At 47.7% G+C, this 22099-nt stretch overlaps 1 protein-coding gene across 2 annotated transcripts; it reads right to left on the bottom strand.

Moving 5' to 3' along the window:
* Positions 1-1946: 1946 nt before the first annotated feature.
* On the bottom strand, positions 1947-19465 carry APCDD1L (APC down-regulated 1 like). 2 transcript variants are annotated; one of them, XM_055813472.1, is made up of 4 exons: positions 18781-19465; positions 6118-6247; positions 5207-5765; positions 1947-2931 (listed from the first exon to the last, which is right to left on the bottom strand). In XM_055813472.1, exons 1-4 carry the CDS (start codon positions 18815-18817, stop codon positions 2173-2175), a joined length of 1485 nt encoding a protein of 494 aa, XP_055669447.1. In that variant the 5' UTR covers positions 18818-19465; the 3' UTR covers positions 1947-2172. The 2 variants fall into 2 exon arrangements, with proteins under 2 accessions (XP_055669447.1, XP_055669446.1); XM_055813471.1 differs by lacking the exon at positions 18781-19465 and having other exon boundaries at positions 6118-18718.
* Positions 19466-22099: the final 2634 nt, after the last annotated feature.

The following is a 22099-nucleotide window of genomic DNA, read 5'->3' as shown; positions in this document are numbered from 1 at the left end:
CTCGTGGCATACGTTGCATAAGCAGGTGATGTTGTCTTGTAACTTTCTGCATCATGCTGATCCCGTCACCACCTTGAAAGGATCTGTGATCTGGGAGGATTTTACACCACGCGGTATCCAAACGCTTGCGAAGCTTAATGCGTTTCTGTACGATGTAAACAAAAAAAAAAACCATCTGCAGACAAATGTCATTCTTGAGGGTTAATGTAGGGCAGAAGTTGCCTTTGCCCTCTGCCACCCACCCTCCAAAGGCAGCACAAGGCTGTTCCCTGTCCTTGCCGTGGACATCTGGGGGTCCTGCAGAACAGCCGTAGCTTGGCTGATGGGAGTCACGGGAACCTTTCCTCCGGGCTGCAGCGAGTGACCGCTCTAGCATGGTGGTGGGAAACTGCTCTGCTGCAGAAAACGTTCTGCCCCGTGTGTGGCTTACGTGAGAGGGAGCTGTGCTGCCCTGGCCTTGCCCCGACTCAGCCTCTCACCGGGGGCGTCCCAGAGGAGACGCTACATTCTCCCAAGATGCACTGCCAGTTCTTCAGATGTTCCTCCATGGATCTCCACACAGTAGCAGGCAACAAAACACAGCAGCTCTTAGAAACAGGTGTTTTGCCTGCTGAACTAACCCCTGGAGAAGTCTCCTCCATTGGTTGCAGAGGGAACCGAAGGCAAAGTAGCCAAGCTTGGCCTTTTTGTGCATCAGCTTAAAAGTGTAACTGTTTATGTGCGTGATGAACACTTGATCATGCCTGGAACATGCAAACATGCTGAGAATATTTATGTCACAATTGTATGCATTTAATAAGTATCTCATTTGAATTATTAGTTAATGTACAGATCCCCCAAAAGTATTTTTATCTTATAAACCCCATAATTTATATAAGTACAAGCTGCAAGTTTGTAAATACAGCATTAAGAAGGTAGCTATTGCATAGCTGGTTTAACAAAATACCCTTTGTGAGTAAGATAGATAGGCTTATTTGGAGAGGATTTAGCTACTGGGAGGAGGGCTTCTCCAAGTTATACGCTTCTTAGCTGCAGCAGACAGTGAATATAATTTCTTAGTTTGTCCTTCTTGTCAGTAGAAATCAGTTTGACCTGACTGCGCTGTCTGATTTGAGTGACTCCTCAGACCATTGTTCACTAGAGGCAGATTTATAAAAACACCTTTACAGGAATGAGGCTGAAGTGACATTTTGATAGAAATGAGAGCTGGAGGATTAACAACTGGTATGCCAGTACATAAATACTGAAAATACAAAGCCTGAGAAGACTTGTAAGTGATCTTTTGCTTCACTCTGTGCATGGTGAGTAGGAGTCGTGACTGCCCGGCTGTGCCTCTGCCGGACAAGATGGGCAGCGACGTGGGGCCATTGCTGATGTACCAAAGCACAGACCAGGAACTGCACTGGAAAAGCCAGGATAATGCAGCAAGGGCGCAGTGTCTGCAGCTACGTGATGCTGAAGGTTGGAGCCATTGTGCACAGAAGTGTTTTCCATTTACTGCATCTTCTTTTATGACCAGGGTTGGTCCTAACAGTCTGCTGAGGTAATGCTCTGTGAGGGCTGGTTTTTGTACATACTTAAGTAGAAGACTGTATGTTGCATCTTTGCGTGCACACACACATAGGAAAACTGCAGGAAATGTCTGTAAACTGAGAAAGGCACGATTAACTGTGCCCTTACCACGGACACTTGCTGACTTTTTTATCTATTGCTGACTGCAGATTAAATTTGCAAGAACAGCAATAAGGAGTATGATGGGAGGGAACTTAACCTCAAAGAAACTCAGCAGCCAACACCGGATGTCTGAATTACATCTGAATCAAGCTCTTGATTAAATCTCAGCAACGTCAAAAGCTCAAAGCAGCAGTTGTAATTGACGTCGCTTTTTTCCCCCCTCATATTGCGAAGTTATCTATTGCAATGTGCAGCGCATCCGTGTCACTACATTAAATTTGTAGGCAAAGAGGGAAGGTTAGGCAATAAAGCCACAGGACAAACAGTATGTAGTCAGGCGTATCTTCTTGGCTTCACTCACTGTTGTTGGCTGTTTTTAAAAAATGTTTCCAAATCTAAGTAAAACTGATTCCAGATGTGTTCATTTGAGGGATATAAAAATCACGCTAGCACCAAGACTATCTGAATCCTGTGCTGTACCTGAATAGATAATTAGTCCTATCTTAAAAACAGAAGTGCTATAAATGATAAAAAGGCCACAGGCAAAGGTTTTAGTGCTTCGCTCCCATTAGCATCCTTTTTTCCCAAGTATTTTAGACTAACATAGTTAGAGAATTCCTCTGACGCTCCAGCACACCGAACCAGAGGTGCCTGATACGACGTGGGTCGCTTGTCTGGACTGTCGGGACTGGATCCGTCCGTGGGCCTTTCGCCAATGTACAGCAGGCTGCGGTCTTTCATGTCTTGCTCTGTTTTGAAAAGTTCGTACTCTGTGTGGGGCAGCTTGATGCCCAAAGCCAGACACCCATTTGTGGGTGTTATATCCTGCTCCACGCCAGCGCTCCAGGAGCTTGTCAGCCCACAGCTTCCAGGTTCTGAGGAGTTCAGCATCATCACCGTCACCTGGTCCATGGGCGTCACCTGAGCCTGGGTGACTTTAAAAGCCAGCTCTGTGCCACCTCTCACTTTGGAGGAGGGGATACCTTGCGTGTAATGCCCAGATGCGTAGATGGTGAAAGTTGGCTGTTTGCAGAGTGGGTCGGAGTAGTGATAGTAATAACCTTCCCAGGTGTGGTTGTTACCATGGAATATGAAGTACCTGGTAAGGAAAAGTACCGCAGGTCGGACCTCACAGTGGGTGCTCACCCAGCTGCCGCTGAGCTGCATGGGCAGCTGAGCTCTGACAGGTAGTATGGGTGGGTGGTGCTCATCAGCTCTGTATATAATCCCACAGACCGGGCAAGGGTGCACGTGATGCTGCAGGAGACAAGAAACAAGTTTTTGTAAACTGATAAGCGAAAAACCCTTTCAGAATATTTCAAAAGCTCAAATTCCCCTTTTCCGCACCAGGGTGTCCAACTGCGATGAACTTGGCCCAAGGCATCCAAGCAGATTAAGCCAGCTAAAGCGCTGCCCTGGCTCTCTGCTATTCCAGTGTGCTGGGAAGGACCGAGGCCTGTGCCCTGAGGCTGTGCCCTGCCCGACGCCGGGGCTGCTATGGGCAGGCTGCAGGGGCAGGGAATGCTCCCCGGGGCCATCCAGGTTGCTTCCCCCACAAGTTTCCCGCTGCAAGCTGCTGCGCTTACCCATGGGTGAGGATGAGGGGGCTGGGGGATGTCAGCTACAGCACCGCATTTCTGCACCGATTCAGAAAAAAGGATGCAGAGCCCCTGCCCGTGCCCCACACCTGTGGCTGCGTTTGCAGGGCGCCGTGCGAGGCGGGCAGGGAGTTTGCCAAGCAGCCAGAATGAGCACTGCGCTGGAGATGGAGAAGAAAAGGGCCTAGTGCAGCAGGAGGACCTGACCTTTGCTTCTCCGCCTGTGCTTCGTGCAAGAGCTCTGAGTCAAACCAGCCCTGCGGCTGATCCAGTGCCAGGAGGTTTTTTGTGTAGCTTGGAATTTCTTCTTATACTTCATATATCACAACTGATTTATTTTTAAATAACCAGGGTTTGAACATTATATTGTTTTCTAGAACATGAGCCAATCTTTACTGAACTGTCGTATGCAACAAGGTTAAATAACTCAGTAGTTAACTGTAGGGTGGGTAATTTACATGCACGTTGATTGGAGTCTACTGTAATTTAGTCATTTTCAGCTTGCTTTACTGCTACTGTCACGTTAATGAGTGCTGACAGTACACAGTACATTATGGCTAAACAATCCCAGAAGTTGGCAAATATATATGCTCTCCTTAGACAGGAAATTCTTTGATAATGAAAGGTAATTTGGGGAGAATGGGTTTCTTTAAAACAGATATAAATTTAAGAGGAAAAGAGTAGTATTTTCATAAAGAGGGTTAAAAAATAATTCCTTACATAGCTGTGTAACTCACCAGTGCAGGCAAATGGATGTTAGTTCAGAGAAAAGAAGAAAAACCCTGTGCCAAATAAAATTATCACCATAGACATGGAGCCAAAAATCTTGCTTGCTTAAACCAGTCGTGTGAAGTTATTTCTAATATATGGCAGCTTCTAATTATCGCCAAGTGGTGACATCATGTGCTGGTCCATTGGAGAGCTGTTAGCTGATTAATTACAGTGCTATATTCAGAGAGTGAATTTCAGTATCTTTAGGTTTGGTTTGAAATTAGCTTTTAAAAGTGTTTATGTTTACCATCTGGTTTTGCTCACATATATGGTTTTGGCCCAAGATAACACAAGTTTAACCAATTTGAGAATGTTACTTTTGATGGGGGAGACGGGTGTTGCTCTGTGTTTTTTCGAGTTCAGTTGGTGTAGTTTGGGGTGTGGGGAAATGTTGCCCCACAATAATTTTTTTTCAGTTCAATTCTGTCTGGTAAAGTTCTGAGAGGTTTTGTCACCCCATCTCACTGCTCAATCATTTCTGAATTGATTACCTATGGTTCAGATGCAAATGTGCTTTCCTGGAAAAAAAAATAACCTGCTGCCACATAAAATATAAAATAAAAGGCAACTAAGTCTCCTGCTCAGTTTTGTTTATGTCAAAATGAAAGTTTGATTTCTGTGTAATAACATAATTGTATTCAGGGCAACTTCCTCTTCTAATGGCATTACACCCAGGACTAATGATTTAATGGCAGATGTTGCTTCCTTGCTCCTCTCTCAACCTGGAGGACATGACAAAGAGCAAAAGAGAGGGGAGGAAGACAAACGACAGAGCAGGCAGTCTCTAAGGACGTGCAGGCCGAAGCTGTCACCAAGTTTGGCGCGGGAAACTAGGAAACTGCATTTCCTAGGAAAACACAGAGCCAAAGAAAAGCCATTAACTGCAGGCCCGTGCCAACGCAGGCTTGTTTCCGATGCCAGTTTTGCTGAGCTCTCACCCATCCCAGTCCCTCGGTAAGGGAGAGGGTGAACTCCACGTGCTGCAGATCACCCAGGCAGCACCCTGGGAACCTGCACCTACAGCCCCATGCTCCTCATCCACGTGTCCTTAGGGCAGAAGGGGGCTAAGTGCAGGCAGGCAGTATTTTAACAGTAGGGAAATAACAAATGCTTGGCAAAGGCCATGAACAGACAAAGGGACCGCGTAAAGGCATCATCCTTACCACGGCACTCTGCATAGGTTGCTGATAACCAGTCGGTCGGTAGTGGAGCCTCTCCACCCACTCCGTGTGAATGTCCCCCAGGTACAGCTCCTCCACCAGCCGGCTCCCGCTCTGCTGTGGCTGCAGCAAGGGCTGGTAATGCTTCTCCACCCGCACCAGGCTGAGCTCGTGCATGGCGAAGCCCAAGGCGGCAGTGCAGTCACGCTCAGTCTTGGCACTCAGCAGTTCGTAGAGGGCTCCGGGAGCCCAGGTGCGCCCCGGGGGCAGGAACCCGCTGCAGCCCTCGCCCGACGTCTGGTTGATCCAGGCGGCCACCTCCCGCATGGCTTTCTGGCTGTGGAAAACGATGCCGACTTTGTGGAGGTGGTAGTCAGCCTCGGTGGCCCCACGGGTGATCCAGGAGGCCTGGCGCAGCCGAAGCTTGCCCTTGATGACCAGCGAGTAGGAGGGGTCGCGGCAGGAGGGGTCCCAGTAGTAGAACTGGTAAGCCTTGAAGAGGCGGTTGGCGTAGAAGAGGTAGGATCGGGTGAGGAACTCGGGTCCCGGCCGCACCTCGCACCTGGGGAGGAAGGCAGGGCTGGGCCCCCCGCAGCATGTGGCTGGGGGGGGCACAGGGTGAGATCCCTCCCCAGGGAAGGAGAGGGGCAAGCATGGGGGGGTGCAGCTTCGTGGGCAAAAGCCTCCCGCCGCCGGTGGCCTCCCCTGAGTGAAGAGCTGGGCATCTGCTACCAGAACATGCCAGTGGACCTTGCGCTCTGTGGCACATCCCAGGGAGGAGCGGAGGGGGCAGGGGGGGCATCAAGGCTGCTCGGCCCGGCCCCGGGGGGTCGGGGCAGCGCCGCGGCGCGGGGCTGGGCCGGGGGGGCCTCCCGGGGCCCTGGGCGCGTTCCCGGGGGACGGGGGGGCCTTACCCGGTGGAGACCCATCGCCCCTCCAGGCGGGGCGGCAGCCGCGCCGCGATCCTGGCGCCGTCCTGCAGGTGGCGGAGCTGCTGCCGGCACCGCGGCTCCCAGCGCAGCGGTGGCTCCGCGGCCGCGCAGGCTGCGCGGGGGGAGAGAGGGGCAGTCAGCACCGCGGGGCAGCGCGGGGCCTGCGCCCGCCCCACCCCCACCCGCGCCCCCCGCAGCCACCCCCGCAGCGGCCGCGGGGCTCGGTGGCGGGGCCCTGGCCGGGGTACGCGCCGCACACGGCGGGGCAGGGGCTGGGGCGGGCGGGTACCGGCGGGTACCGGCAGGCGCAGCTCGGCCCCTGCCCGGCGCTCCCCGCCCGCCGCCCGGGCACGGAACCGCTGCCAGCGCCAGCGCCCAGAAGCTCCTCGGGCCGCGCTCCCGAGAAGGGCCCGCTCGAGAGGGAAAGCCCCAACGGGCTCGCGAAGCGGCAGGCTCTTGGTTAAGGACACTGATTCTTTCATTTTACTGTTTTCCAACTTGAGTTTCATTTGAATCCAACTATTTTTCAGATTAAATGTTCACATAAAACTGAGCGCTCTTTGTTCGTGTTCTCTCCCTCTCAAGCTATTGTTGAAGCGGTAACTGGAACAGGGAATTACAGCATGGGAACATTAGACTCGCCTGTCGCCTGCCATAAGGACAGTAATTCTGTCACTTACCTCATTTCCCATAACAACGGATGTTATTGGCTTAGGGAATGTGTGAACACTCAGCTAAATCCTGAAGACCTTCGCATGCATACATATATATGTACATATATTCCTATATATTATTCACTCTTAAGCAAACTTCTGTTGCACTCAGGGTGAGTGAGTTGCCTTCAGTAAGAAACCCGGGGTTCAGCTCTTCATACCTCCATGACATGAGCCCTCAGTGAAGCTCATCCTGAAGCCCCACCGGTTTTCTGAGGCGCGGCACGGCACGGCACAGCCTGGCTCAGTGGGTTCAGCCCAGCCCAGGACTGCAGCGGGTTTATGAGCCCAGCCGGGCTGCGCTCGCTCGAGCTGTACTTTGCATTTTGCCCTAGTAGTGTGCTGGAAATTTTCAAGACAACTTTTATTCACTACATACCAATGGTTAGGACACAGGTTGCTTTCCAGCCTGCCTATCAGCTGGAAAGAAAGGTCTAACATGTATTTATTACCTTTCCACAGAGTGAGGACGCTAAACGTTTGCACACCCTGTGCCTCAGTCAAGGAGCACAAGATACAGAGTCAAAACTGCTCATTAGTCCCTGTGTGCCACACAGGTACTTCTATATAACCTAACCACCCTGCAGTCTTTGCCTTAGGGGGAGATTTGCCTAAACCAGACCCTTCCCTGGGATGAGAAACCCAAACCATCTGGCAGCATGTGAGAGAAGTGACAGGGGAGACTGTGAAAGGCCCAAGCCCAGCTCGGAGAGTGCCACCACCCTCCCAGCAAGAAGTGTTTGCAGACGAAGGTAGCGCATACGGATCTGCTGCAAGCCACGGGCAAGACCACGAGCTGCTGAGCGACACCAGCAGAATTCCCTGGCTCACAAGGTCAGGGTAAAACACAAATATAAATACTCAGGGTGAGATTCACAGCCGGGGTCTACCAGAGAGACTCCTCCGACTCCCACAGACGATTTATTCCGAGACAGGAGCCTCTCATCCCTGGCATCAACACATCATACACACACACAGAGCGTTAAATCCTTGTTACAAATCTTCCGCATCCAAGTTTGCCATGCGTATAAGCCCCAGACCAAGTCAAATGGGAACTCGGTAATTAAACGTCTGCTGTACGGGTCAGAGGCTCCTGAACATGTGGCAAAGCAGAGAGATTTCCACTCAAACAGTATTTTATGACTAACCTAGTAATATATAACTTAAGTCTGATGGACAAATTCAGTCACTTCACTATGGTGCCGCCATTTGCAAAGGTTTTACACGTCACAGCAACAGAGTCCTTGAAACGTATTTGTATAGATGTAAGCATGCAAACCCTGAAACTACCACAAAGGGAATAAACACATGGAAAGTGAAGCCCCCAGTGAAGCAGGAGAGCAGTAACAGAAGCAGCCTACCTACCCAAAGGCCAGTGAAACCAGCCTTGGATTTTCTGTTACCTCACTATGCACTGGAGTGCATAAACTAGCTGGAAAGACACATTATTAGTGTTACGGGCTCTTTTTGGAGCAGACTCACAATTGCACGGTTTTTATTATCTTTAAGGGCTGGACATGGCAAACAGGCATAGCCAGGTCCTTCACAACTGCTGCACTAGTGCTTCCTAAAAAGCAGCTCCTGTGAGTCTTCATATGAAAATGGGAAAAGAGTAGATGACAAACCCCATTGCTATTAGTTAAACCTTTAATTTGGCAGCTGCAGCATGCATGCGGGCTGCCCCATGGGTGCCCATTTAATAGAGTCCATCAGGAGTCAGGGCTCTGCGTCCTCATCCCAGGTCTCCCACTATTTGCTCTGTGGCCTCAGGCAAATCATTCCTAGGTGCTTCTTCCTCGCAGGTCTTCTTTTACTCACCTGCAGAACATGCCAAGTTTCATCTGACTGCCCTATCAAGAGGCCTAATTACTGCCAAAGCTTTTGGAGAGCCATCAGTACAAGGACAGTCCAAACTGAATTACACTTAAAACAAACATGAAATAATTATCCTGGAGAATACAGTAACCTCAAAAATTACTGTATTTGTATTAGAAGTAACAGATTACAAGGGTCAGATTTGCTCTTGCTCATAACCATAGAAAGACTCTATAGGTATCAGTGTAGTCTAGAGCTATACCAAAATAACAGCACAGAATATAGCCCCACTCTCAAGCCACTAACTGCACTCTGTGTGTTTATTGCAGCAAGAGCTTCAATATTTGACTGAACCCTCAGTGCTACTTTTGGCTGAAACGCTGAAAGTCTGCATTGTTTGAGAGCACAGTCACTTTGGCAATGCAATCACTACATTTTGACACATTCAACAGAAAAGGGACTTTTTATATCAGGATCAAACTCGGGGGGGGGGGGGAAGCCTCTAGAATGTAAATATTTGACAGGATGGGAATTCCTAAGGATTTTGCCTTACTTAACTGTACACAAGACTCCAAACTGGATGCATCCTCAAACCAAAAGCTATTGGCTTCTGTCCAAATTTTGTGGCTGCTTTTCTCTCTCAAATACTCCAGCTCAGCCCCACCAGATCCAAACATGCTTTCAAGCTGGAAAAGTTCAATTCCAGACCTAGAATCTGTAGTTAGGGCACATCTCTATTCCAAGAGCAGTGCAAAGTAGCTGTCACTCATATGTCACTGTTCCTCAGCCCCTGGTGAAGCACATCAGAGCAGCTCCTCTCTTCATCTTAAGAGAGACACAAATTAACTGCTTTATATAGTTCTTGGGTAGGAGGAAGGAATTATTCACAATTCATGCTCAAGACAAAAATACTCATTCATAGGAAAAATCTAAAAAAGTCCCTGTGATCTCTGCCACTCACTCATTACCACGTGTGCCTGTATCGATTAACCACAAGCGTTTCCAGAGAGCTCCTCAGTACAGCAGCTAGACAAAACAGTATCTTTTTCCAGCTTTCCGGTGTGTGCCGCATCCAAAGTACTGGCCCAAAGTCTCCGAGCAATGTGGCTGTACAAGCACTCAGGCAATTAGGAAAGCTGGTAACCGGGAACGGCAGCTGATCACTGCAATCAGCAGAAACTGGATAAAGCCAACAGCAGCAGCAATCACTGAACAACTATTCCATACTCTCTTTTGTATAAATGACTTTCAGAAAAATCAGACCCATGGCATCAAATGATAGAAAGACAGCACTGGAAATTCTCCTCAAAGTAAATTGTTGGTAAAATTAAGATGAAAGATTCCTAGGCAATGGCCAAGCCCGAAAACAGGAGCCTGCATGCCAATGGGCTTGTGCTACATAACTGCTGTATGCTCTAGATTCAGATCCACTTCTTACATTTAAAGGAAAAAAATACCAACCACAAGAGAAAGACTGTAATATGCCTTGTTGGAAACAAATCTTGTTTGTGTTCCTCCAAGCAGATTACTTTGGAAAAAAGCAAAGTTGAGTCACACATCTGTTTCTTTATAAATGGAGGAGAAAATGCATGCATTACAGTTTGCACCAAATTAGTTACTGTAGATCAACTCTTCTCCAAAACTACACTGCTTAATCTGTTATATGTTATTGCCTCCTATGGCCAGAATTTATTATTCCCATTTATAATTCTAATGTTTCAGTTAGTCACCCATTTACAGGGATAAGATCAGTGCCTGAAGTCATGGAGCATTACACATTTCTTCATTTAGAGAAGACATAAAATCTTTGATATTTTCTAAGGAATGTTCAGAGTGAGATGAAATGGATGGTAAGAAATGTATCAATATATTCTGCATAAGCAAATTATACTTATCCACACAGATTTCATTAACAGAGCAAAACAGTGTTTCTTTAGCATTTTTCTCTCCTGAGAGCATGCAGAATGGATTTTGGGTCAGCCACTAAAAGAGTAAGCACTCTTTTAAAAGCAAAGAAAAAAACTGTATTTAGCAAATCAATTTTTCTTGCATTAACTTGCACTAATACAAGTTAGTGGTGCTTTTAATTCACTCAGAATAAGTCATTCCCAAGAGAACAATTTGTGGGAAGAGATACATTTTATATTATAGTACTATAAAGTTATAAAACTTAAATATAACCCATCGGGAGTGGAAAACTATCACAGTAGAACTTTGCATTTTGCCTGACTGCAAACTGAACCCAGTTCAGGACAGGACTTAAGCACATGCTTAAGTCTAATTGGTTTCAGTGAAACTTAAGCATGTGCTTGAAATTAAGCCAGTGCATGAGCATTTTTCCTGATTAGTAATGCCTCCCTGAACTGAAGCCAGAATGTGGTCAAGTGGTTGAGAGAAGATGCCAGTGCTTTCACTGGAGTACTGTTTGGCTTCTGGAAAAGTATTTCTATTATTCATATTTTCTCTTATTTGTCTGTAAAACATGTATAAAAACATGCATAATTACACATAGCTGTTTCAACAGCCTGATGCTCAGTTCATGCTATTTGCAAAATGCTTTGAATTCACTACATGTTTTCTTCTAAGGATGGCACAATAAATGTGTTTACATGTCAGCTATCACTACAGAGCATCACCTTGAGTTTCCTGTGCATAACAGAGCATAATCATGTATGACATTCTGCAGATCCTAAGAGGAAACTCAGCCGACTCAAAATTGCCAAGCAGCTCAGGATTTTAGAGAAATTTTCAAAACATACTTTCACCACATACTTTAAAAACATTGGAAAATAGGTTCAGACACTGTATTCTGTGGCTGTAGTCTAGCTTTATTCTGAGGCTGTGATCATTGCCTAATTTGTCCCATGTCCACAGTCAAAATAGCAAAGCACTCATGGTGAGTTGACTGGAGGATTTTAAAGTGCCAGAGAAGTAAATAATTTGCTCTCGGAATCACGGAATCATTTACTTCTCCTTTAAGTGTCACGTCCAGCGATAGATGTCAAGACAGATAGGATTTGTGGTAGGGAAGAGAAGAAGGGAGAAGGTACTCTCTCCTGTACCACAAAGATCTTCTTCAGTATAAACTATATTTAAATAAAATGGCTTCTTAAACTGCCCTCTCTGGCTGTTTACCCCCAAAGAAGAAAACCAGGCCGACCATTTAAATAGGACTGCAGGGTTCGATCCCATTTTCAGTGGAGTCTGTAAACAGGAAAGATCCCATGACTGTACCAACACAGCATCATCACCTTATTCAGAAAATGCTCCCCCATAAACTGACAGTAAACACTCCATTTGGAGAACGAAGGGATACAAAGGAGAAGTGGGATATTCTCAGATGGAATGAACTAAGCAAGACATGTAAGAGTTGGCCTAGATGATTTGTGATGACAAATAAAAGCACTAGAGGCAGATGTGAGTACATCTTCCCAAGAGATCTCCTACAGTTAATGTTAATCAAAACGCCACGCTTTTCAGTTACACAACAGAGCTTTACTCACCACATACTGGCTGTCCTGACAGATACAATACACGAGCCATTTCACTTCATGTTTCTCCCTCCCACCCCGAGAATATATTGCGCAGACTCAGAAAGAGGAGTCATATGCTTTCTCCACATCTAAACTGGTCAATGTCAAAAGATTACTGGAGAACAGCTGAGCAATTCCATATGGCCTGATGGCCCCAGTTGGCCAAACCATTGTGGTCAGCTCACCGGTAACTGGTCCTTAGCTGAGAGCCCTGTCCTGCTGCCAGCCCTGCACTGGGCAGTCCAGCTGGGGGGTCCTGAGGAGCGGACAACAGTGCTGGGAACAGGGTCCCGCTGTGAGCCAAAAAAGCAGAGAAATCACAGGGCTCCCCAGCAACAACTCACTGCCTCCATCAGACCTACAGGACAGAGTCTGGAGGGAGAGGGATAGTTAATCAGGAGAGGTAAGAACTAATGGGATAATTGCTATGTGCCTTATTTTTTCAGCAAGCACTGGAAAAACCAAATAGGTCCAGGCTACACTAACACATCATGACTTGTGTTAAACTCTGATCTTATGTTAAACAGCCACATAAGTTTGGCACAGAGAAATATATAACCAAATAACAAAAGAAACCGAAGGAAAGAAGGGTGATACTAGAGCTTTTCTCCTTGAACACTGGTGAAAGTTTAAATTTTAATTTGGTGAGGCAGGTGAGACCATAGTGAGATGATCCCTAATCCTCTAGGCCTAGATGGTGAGACATTAGTGAGAACACCTGGGGGAAAGCATTTCCTTTCAAAAGGAAAGCAAACCAACTCAGCCCAAGGCTGAACCATACCCTAGGGGTACTATTGTGACTCAGTTAAATTCTAACTGGAATGCATATTCTTACCAAATGGGAAAAATTACATCTATCTTCCTTAATTTAGATGAGCTGGAAACTCATTAGAAAATACAGCACATGGTTTTGAAATTAATGCCACACTGTCATTTTGAATGTATAGAGCACCCATGCAGTTTCTGGCAAGTCCCTCAAACCTCTGCACAGATACTTTATTAGTGACTATCGTGGCCATTTTTAATAGTGATGGCTAAGCATATTTTTTCCTGGAGTGCTTTGAAGAGCAGAACCAGTAATCAGGCCATGGTTTGGCTATAAAATGCCAACCTCATTTCAGATGTCTAAATCACTCATATGGACCATGAGCGCAGAGAGGACCACCCACCACATAACGTTAACATAAATATAGCATTTACCCAAAGCAAAATGAGCAACTGGAACTGGCGGGAACTGAGAGTAGAACAACAAAAAATGATTAGGGGGTGGGCGGGATTGAGTTAAAAGCAAGATTAAAAGAGCAGAGTATATGTAGCCTGGTAGTGACGACTGAGGCAAGATGGGCATGATAACAGCCAATAAATATTCACAAAGCATAAACACCAAGGAAAGGAAGGAATTCCTTGCAGTGAATAAAGAGGTTCTGTTGGGAGTGAATGAAGAGAGGAAAAAATGTGGCTTCTATAGCAGGGTGAACTTCTTGAGGCACAATCTAGTAGGCAGTGCAAGTCCACTTGCTTGGCAGGATTTTGAGGGATCGAACAAAGCATTAGTACAGCAGGGAATAACCTGCTCTTGGCAGGGAGTCGGCGGGAGACTCTGAGTGGCCTTTCAGTCTCCCACTGCCATGGACCTGTCCCAGTTCTCTGCTCCCACGGGAAACAGCTGCTCTCCTGTGTAAGCACATTGTTCACCATCCTGCTCATCAAAATCACTGCCTGGCCTCCATGGGTCTGGAAATATGGGATGGATACACAAAAGCGTTTACGTCTGTAAAGACATAAGCAACTGCAATAAGTACTAAACTGCTGGGCACAGCTGGGAATCCCAGTCAGTCCCTGCAATGTCAACTCATTGTTGAAAATCTAAGTCCAGGAAACTAGAAAACCCACTAAAGCAAGAAGGATCCTTTTGTTCTCTCCTTATTTAGCACCTAACACAACAGGATTCTTGGTGCTGCTGCAAGGATACTGTTTACAGTAATAAAAATAGGATCTAATAGGATCTAAAAGGATCTAATAGTCTGAGGCTACTTGGCTTCTGCAAAGCCAAGGATGAGAACAGTGTTCAAAAGCAGTCACAGCGGAAGGTATCCTCAGTAAAAAGGCTCTGCAGAAAGGTGGTAAATTGATACATGGCCCACACCAGAAATAAGCACACATGTTTAACTTAGAATCACAACTGACCACAGAAAAAGGTTACTTGTTCAGCTGAGGCACAGAATTAAAGTTACTTCTAACATGTGTTTTGGGGTCTGGGTGTGGTTTCTAGATAGCCTGAAATTTCAGTCTACTGTTTTGCCTGTCAACATTAGCCAAGTTTTGATGTGTTCCAGTTCTCTTAAACACTGCCGACAGATGCTAAAATCAAAGTTGACATTCAACCTACGTGCTGCATAATCTAATAATGGGACTTGTGCTACTCAAAACTAACAAAACTTAGGAGTTTTTCTGTAGGAAATCTTAGCTGTCATTTGTATTTTCATCTGCCTTTTCCAGGGAGTCTAACTGGTAAGAATTTTTTTTTTCTCTGAAAAGCTTTAAAAATAACGTGTCGTTGTGTTTTTGTATCAACAGGGGAGAAGAGACACTTAAAAGCCATAACCTGCCAGTGTCCAGCACTTGTGGATTTAGTAAGTGCGAACAAGGTGAATCCAATTGTCTCAGTGGGGAGCTTGGTATATACATTGATCTCAGAGTACAGGCTGAAAGCCTGCTTCCAAAGATCTGTCTTTCACTTAGACACGTCCAAAATGTCACGTTTGTCAAAGTTTCTATTAACCCAGTAGAAACCATAGGGGACTTTTTCAGTGCTTGACCAAATAGATACACTCAGGTTTAAACCATTATTTTAAAAACTAAACTCAAGCAAATCTCTTCAAACACTCAGTGGTGAGACCTCTCCTGCTGATTTATGTACCATCACACCAGTTGTAAGTCGAGAGCTGTTGTTGCACTGATCCAAATGTCTGACAGTGCCACAGGAGATGATCTTCATTGCAGAATTTTCAGTTTCAGCTGAATTCAAACCATGATGATTTAATAAGCTATTCAATGAAAATGAGAAAACATAGCGTGAAAGACATGATTATCACACCATCTAAAACTCAAAAATAATGACGGATTTTGACCCTCTTACCACTTAACATTCCAGAGCTTTGGCATTTCAAATAGACATCAGAGTTTCTTTCCTAATACACGGAAACAGAACTTTCCTAATTTTTGCATTTTAGAGCACGAGGCCTTTTTACTCTTTAAAGAAAAAAAAACCCCACAGATTACAGACTACTAACCCCTCAAATCTTAGACAATTTAAACTGGGTAGAGAAGGAGCTGTTCTATCAAACACATTATCAGTTTCTGGCAGCACTCTTAGGCTACAGAAGAAGGGTTACACATTAAAATTCTCGTGTTCTCACTGTCAGTTTCTTGGTATTGTTTCTCTGAGATACACCATCTTAAAGTGAAGTTAGGAATTATCTTTTTTCATAGCTTTATCTTCCTCAGCAATTGTGTAACAGCATTGTATAGGTGCTCCCTAATTTTGAGGTTGATTTTAGCAGTGATTGCATCTCATCCATGAAAGCGTTGTCTTTATAGATGACATATGCTATGTTGTGGGGAAACACAGGATCCCATTGAAAGCAAAATCTCTTTCCAAACTTTGTTCTGCCAGATGCAGCCTTCCCTAGCATTGAATTCCAGCTTTGGTTTTCTTCACAGCAATTTCTGGGTTTTGAAAATCTCCTTACTCAACAATTTGTGCTTGTGGGGAAAATATAGAAACCACACGATATTTTTTTCACTTGTGCTTTTTTTACATCTCAGCCCTGTTTTTATCTATATCCATATACTTTGAAACACGGCTAACCTATCATTATCAAAAGAACAAATAGAGTCATATCACATGATCCAGCATAATACATTAGTTGTTGATTTTTTGGCCAGCTTGAGAAATAAATAAAAACCACCAACCTGGTAAAAATAAATTAACTAAAGTAAACATTGCCCCCAAAAATATTTGAACCAAAGACAATGATGTTAATTTAATAGTAAGTACATATATATGTATGTGTAAATACACAGACATATATATATATTGAATGTACTATTATTTATGGGATTCTCTTCCTAATCTCATAATTGAATGCAACTGCTGATCTTATCTTACCTCAACACTGTAATTTTCAAATTTAAAAATAAACATTGAAAGCAAGAATAGATCTTTTATGTTAAAACCACGTAGGAGAAGCTACACATGAAAAATATCAGCGTGGTGTTACTGGAATGTAAAGACTTTAATGAAAGCTTAGGTAAAACTCAGCAAGTCTCTGGGGACATTTCCAGGAATGAGTGATTCTTTTCTGGAGGAGACTCCAAAATCAGATCCAGTTACCTACCTAAAGTGCTTTTTCAACTAAGTATGCACTGGTGTCATGCTCATGCTGATGTTCGGTTTATGCAAAATAGGGGATGCCAGTCTTGCTCACAGTGAAGTCACTGGTAAACCTTGCTTTGATTTTAATGAGCTGTGGATCTCACTTTGCTATTTAAATATATGTTTTAAGGTCCAGCTTCTGTTCTTAGTGAAATCAATGGAAATTTTCTCACTGACATCAGATGGAAGAAGCACAGGGTTTAAATTAGATCAGACTAAAATAAAATGTATGAGGATTTAAGAAAGAATTATTCTAATTTGACTTGTGAGTAATCTTACGTAATGCAGTATAACACATCTCTCAGCAGAGCAACTGGAGCTAATAAAGTACATATAGAAGGAGAATACATATTTCTCAACCTGTTCAGCCATATCTTAGGGGAACAATATATGACAAAGAGCCCACGTAAGGAGAACAGAAAAGTAACCCTATAGAAGTACCATGCTTTAGACATTTCTTCCTGTAGTCTGGTCCTTTACACTTAATGCAAATGACGTCCAATAGCTGTCACTACACGATTCTTTTGCAATGAACACTGAACTAAGCCCTGAGCTGGAGAGGCAAGTTGGTATGATATTTTGCTGCCCAAAACCTCAGATGAGTAAATTAAGTGGTAGAAAGGAACCTAGTAGCAGGAAACCCAGGTGTCTGGATTTCCAGTGTCCAGACTGCATGGGGGCCTTGGGGGCACCCTCCCAACCCTCCTTTCACCTGCCCCTTCTGTTCAGGGGTGCAAAGTCTCAACCAAGGGTCTCCCTTGCATTTCCTAGGAAAATACTCTGTCCAGGGATAAGAAGCCTCCCTCAGGCTCTGCTACTTGTAAACAGAAATAATTTTGCTTTTTTTCACAGCACAGTTGTCTTTGTTCTCCCATATGGTCTCCTAAGCCAGAACCTTTTCTTCTGAAACTGCTCCAAGAACTGTGGGGTTGAAAGATGCCTTTCTGAAAGGGAGCTGCAAAGATGCAGCCTGCACTGCTCCGAGGGTCTGTCTGTGTAGCTGGACTCGGTGGCCTGTCCCGGGAGCTGGCAACTACTTGCAAAGTTGTCCCTTGCTGGGGCAGGTGCTGGATCCTCCCAGCGATAATTCCCAATTCACTGTGAAAAGCCACGGAGAATCAGCTCTGAGCCCTTCCCGGATCTAAACTCAGCTCCAGCGCTCACCGTGCTCCATGCTCCGGACAGGAGCAAGCTGCAACGGCACAGGGGAAGCCCGACAGGGTTTCGGGGCGGGGGGCGCACGGACAGCGACCCTGACCATTCGGGGAGCCTCGGGTGGGAGGCAAAGGCAGAGTCCCAACCCAGCACTGCCCTGGACAGTTCAGCACCAGACCTCCAGCCCTTCTGGCATCTCCACACGCCGTTCAAAGTTGGGGGGGGGGGGGGGGGGGGGGGAGGGGGGGGTGGTGGTGGCAGGGCACGGGAAAGGCTTCAGGGGAGCCCCTCGGCGATGGGGCAGTCCCCCGACCCCACAAGCTCGGCAGCATCTCTGGGGCTCTCGCCGGCCGTCCCCTCCGAGGGAAACGGCAGTAGGTAGTGCAGGGCAGCCTGGGGCCGCTGCCCTGGCTCCTCCGCGGCCGCTCCGGCCGCACGCTGTGCACAGCGGTGAAAGCCCCGCGGGCCGGGCGGCCACCCGGGGGGCAGCCGGGCGGGAGCGAGCGGAGCGCCGGGTGCTGGGTGCCTCCTCCCGCCGCCAACACTGCCCGGGGCGGCGGGGCACCCGCGGGACCCCGTCCCAGAGCCGGCCCCACGGAGACCCGCCTGCCAGCTTCCCTGCGTCCTCCGGGCAATCTTCTCGCACCCTCTTCGCACCCCCTGTGCAGCCCTCTTGCCAATTCTTTGCACCCTCCTTGCACTCCCCTCACAGCTTTCTTGCATCCTCCTTGCCATTTAGTTGTGCTCTCCTTGCACACTTCTCGGACACTTCTTGCTTACTCCTTGCCATTTCTTTGCACTTTCCATACTCCCCTTGCACCCTAATTTCTTGCACTCTCCTAGCAAATTCCCGCCCTCTCCTGCCCCTTCGCAGAGCCCGTGGGGCGAGGGAGGTGGCTGCAGCCCCCCGAACGGACCACCCCGACTCGAGCAACCGCTCCCCCTCCCCTCCACCCGCCCCAGAACGGCAGCTGCCGCCGGTGCCACCTACCTACGAGCAGCCCAGCGAGCCACCAGCACCGGACCATGGTGGTCACTCTGTTTCCTCGCCGAGCCGGCGGCAGGAGAGGCCCGATGGCCGCCGGTGCCTGCGGAGCTCAGCGGGGCGCGGCGCCCGGCGGGGCAGCCATGGGCCGCCTCCGGCGCTCCAGTGCCCGCGGCGGCGGGACCCCGGCTTCAGCCCGCCAGCGGGAGGCTGAGCGCGGCGGGGCAGGCTCCGGAGCAGTCGTCCTGCTCAGCCCCGAGCCTTGCGAAGGGAAAAAAAAAATAATAAAAAAAAATATGTACGTAAAATAAAACACCACAACCCACCCCGCCTTCGTTGTGGAGCGCGTCCCCCCGACTGCTGATAGCTTTAATGGAGCTTGGCAGCCACAGGTTCAAGTTGCCAGAAGAGGTGGAGACTCCGCCGCCTGCGCCCCACATGCGGCCGCGCATCGCACATGCGGGGGAGGAGGAGGGCTGCGCCGCCGCGCCGGGGCCGGCACCCCTCGCCGGGACAGACACCTCCGCCACGACGCGGGACCTCCGCCACGGGGAGAGGTAATTCTCCCTCAGGGCCGGCACTTCTCCTTCAGGGACTGTCACTTCTCCCTCAGTGGCCGGGCATTTCTCCCTCAGCGACCGGGCGCTTCGCCCTCAGGGACCGAGCACTTCGCCTGCCGAAACCAGGCACTTTTCCCTCAGGGACCGGTCACTTTTCCCTCAGGTGCCGCATTTCTCCCTCAGGGATGGGCACTTTTCCCTCCGGGTTTGGGCGCTTTTCCCTCAAGGACCAGCACTTCTCCCTGAGGGGCTGGGCATTTCTCTCTCAGTGGGCGGAGGGACCGGCACTTTTCCCTCAGGGACAAACAGTTTTCCCTCAGGGACAAACAGTTTTCCCTCAGGGACCGGGCATTTCTCCCTCAGGGGCCAGGCATTTCTTCCTGGGACTGGGCATTTCTCCCTCAGGGTCGGGCATTTCTCCCTCAGGGGCTGGGCATTTCTCCCTCAGGGACCTGGCAATTTTCCCTCAGGGACCGGGCACTTCTCCCTCATGTGCCGGGCATTTCTCCCTCAGAGTCGGACAAACACTTTTCCCTCAGGGGCCGGGCATTTCTTCCTGGGACTGGGAACTTCTCCTTCATGGGCCGGGCATTTCTCCCTCAGAGTCCGGGCATTTCTCCCTCAGGGACAGGCATTTCTCCCTCAGGGGCTGGGCATTTCTCCCTCAGGGGCTGGGCATTTCTCCCTCAGGGGCTGGGCATTTCTCCCTCAGGGTTGGGCATTTCTCCCTCAGGGGCTGGCATTTCTCCCTCAGGGGCTGGCATTTCTCCCTCAGGTGTCCGGCATTTCTCCCTCAGGTGCTGGCACTTTTCCGTCATGGGCCAGGCACTTCTCCCTCAGGGGACAGGCACTTCTCCCTCAGGGGACAGGCACTTCTCCCTCAGGGGCTGGCAATTCTCCCTCAGGGGCTGGCAATTCTCCCTCAGGGACCGGGCACTTCTTCCTCAGGGATCAACACTGTTTTCCTCAGGGGCAGGGCATTTTTCCCTCAGTCACTGAGCACTTCTCCCTCAGGGACTGGCACTTCTCCCTCAGGGACTGGGCGCTTCTCCCTCAGGGGCCAGCATTTCTCCCTCAGCGAGCAGGCCCAACAGCTTCCCTGACTGTGGGGCACCATTGCTGCGGTGAGCTACTCTGTGCCTGAGGGGCCCCCCATGGCGGGTGTCATCCTGCCTCATCCCCACCTGTGCCGTGGGGCTGGTCCAGCTCCTCAGAGGTGTCATAGGCCACTGTGGGGGCCTGGGCCAGCTCTCCTTAGTGGGATGCTGTGAGGAGATCATCCTCATGTCCCCATGGCCTGGTCCACCTGCCCAGTGCAGGCCCTGGTACCTGACAGCCCTACTCTTATCTCCAGCCCTGGCTGCTGGGGTCATCAAGAGGATGAAACCACCAGAAACTCTTATCAACATCCCATGCTGGGAAATCATGGGACCCTTTGAAGGCAACTCGGTAGTACCCACCTGAGGCAGCATTCCCCAGTGCCCCTGTGCTCATACCAGCCGGCTCCCTTCCATGCCTGTTACCCAGCCATCCTTCAACTTAGACATAGCTGGGACAAAGCAACACTTCTTGCCTATATTGCTGATTAGCAATGAACCAGTCTGCTCACTGCCCTTCAAGCACAGTAAAACAAGATGGGCCCAATAATGTGCCTGCTGGGTTACCCTTGGAAGCAGTGAGGGGAAGAGGCCAAGCCACTGTAGCTCTGATGTCTAGCACTCATGCTGGTGCTGGCACTAAAGGCTGAAGTTTAGTGCATTATTTTGAGACTGAAAAACTAAGTTCAGTTTTTGCAAATGAAGCAAAGAAATTAAAATAACATGTATGCCCCCAGCAGAACCCCAGGACCCTGCAAACTGGCTGTTTCACTGGGTAAAGGGAAATGTTGGGGAAAAAGGAAAGCTACTCTCCTAGTTCACAGCATTAATCCTGCTGATTGCAATGAGAAGTTGAGGCCTGATTCTGCAATCACATATTTGTTGAGCAGAGGCTTCAGTGTGCTGGGCTGAGGTCTCAGTGCACTGGGTTTATTACTTTGTCAAAAATAAAGCACAATGTTTTTAATGTGAAGTGGGACAAACTTATCTGTCATGGGTGCATAAAGAATTAAAGTTTAATGATACTTGCCAAGATAAAAATAACAAAGTCCATTAGTAATGCAGGCACTCCTTTTCCAAGCTGATGTTTTTATCTTTTTGTTTCTCAAATTCCCCAAACCAGTCATTCTCGGTAAATGTCCAAACCACGGTGGTTTTATTATATTTACAAATACATAAATTATCAAATGCATAGGCAAAAAAGTTGTCCTTTAGAAAGATGCTAGAGAGAAAGGAATAATTTTGCAAGATACCTTTACAAAGCAGGACATACTCTTTTCAGACATCGTTGGTTGAAACCCAGAAAAAATGATGGTAGAGGTAATCTACCGGTACCAAACTTTGATTTTGGCTATGTACTTCTCATGTGACATTTCCAACCTCTAATGCTAATCTCCTTCATTTCTTTTGGAGTATTTTAAGAACATTTGTTTGAGGGAGGGAATAAAATCAAAGCAGAATATTTTTTACACAGGTGTTTGAAAATTTTAATTATCATATGTAAACTGTCACAAGCTTTTATCATATGTCAGACTAAGAGGGCACATAGCGATAGATTTCATTCATATGGCCTCTTTCATCCCTGTAGCTCCTGAGGGACTTTGTCAAAGTAAACACGTCATAAGCACTTTTTCTTTGGAAGAATTCTTCCTGCCACCATTGTGTTGC

This window comes from Falco peregrinus, chromosome 9 (genome assembly GCF_023634155.1).
Source record: "Falco peregrinus isolate bFalPer1 chromosome 9, bFalPer1.pri, whole genome shotgun sequence".
NCBI lineage: Eukaryota > Metazoa > Chordata > Aves > Falconiformes > Falconidae > Falco > Falco peregrinus.
This window is presented reverse-complemented; position numbering and strand designations above follow the sequence as displayed.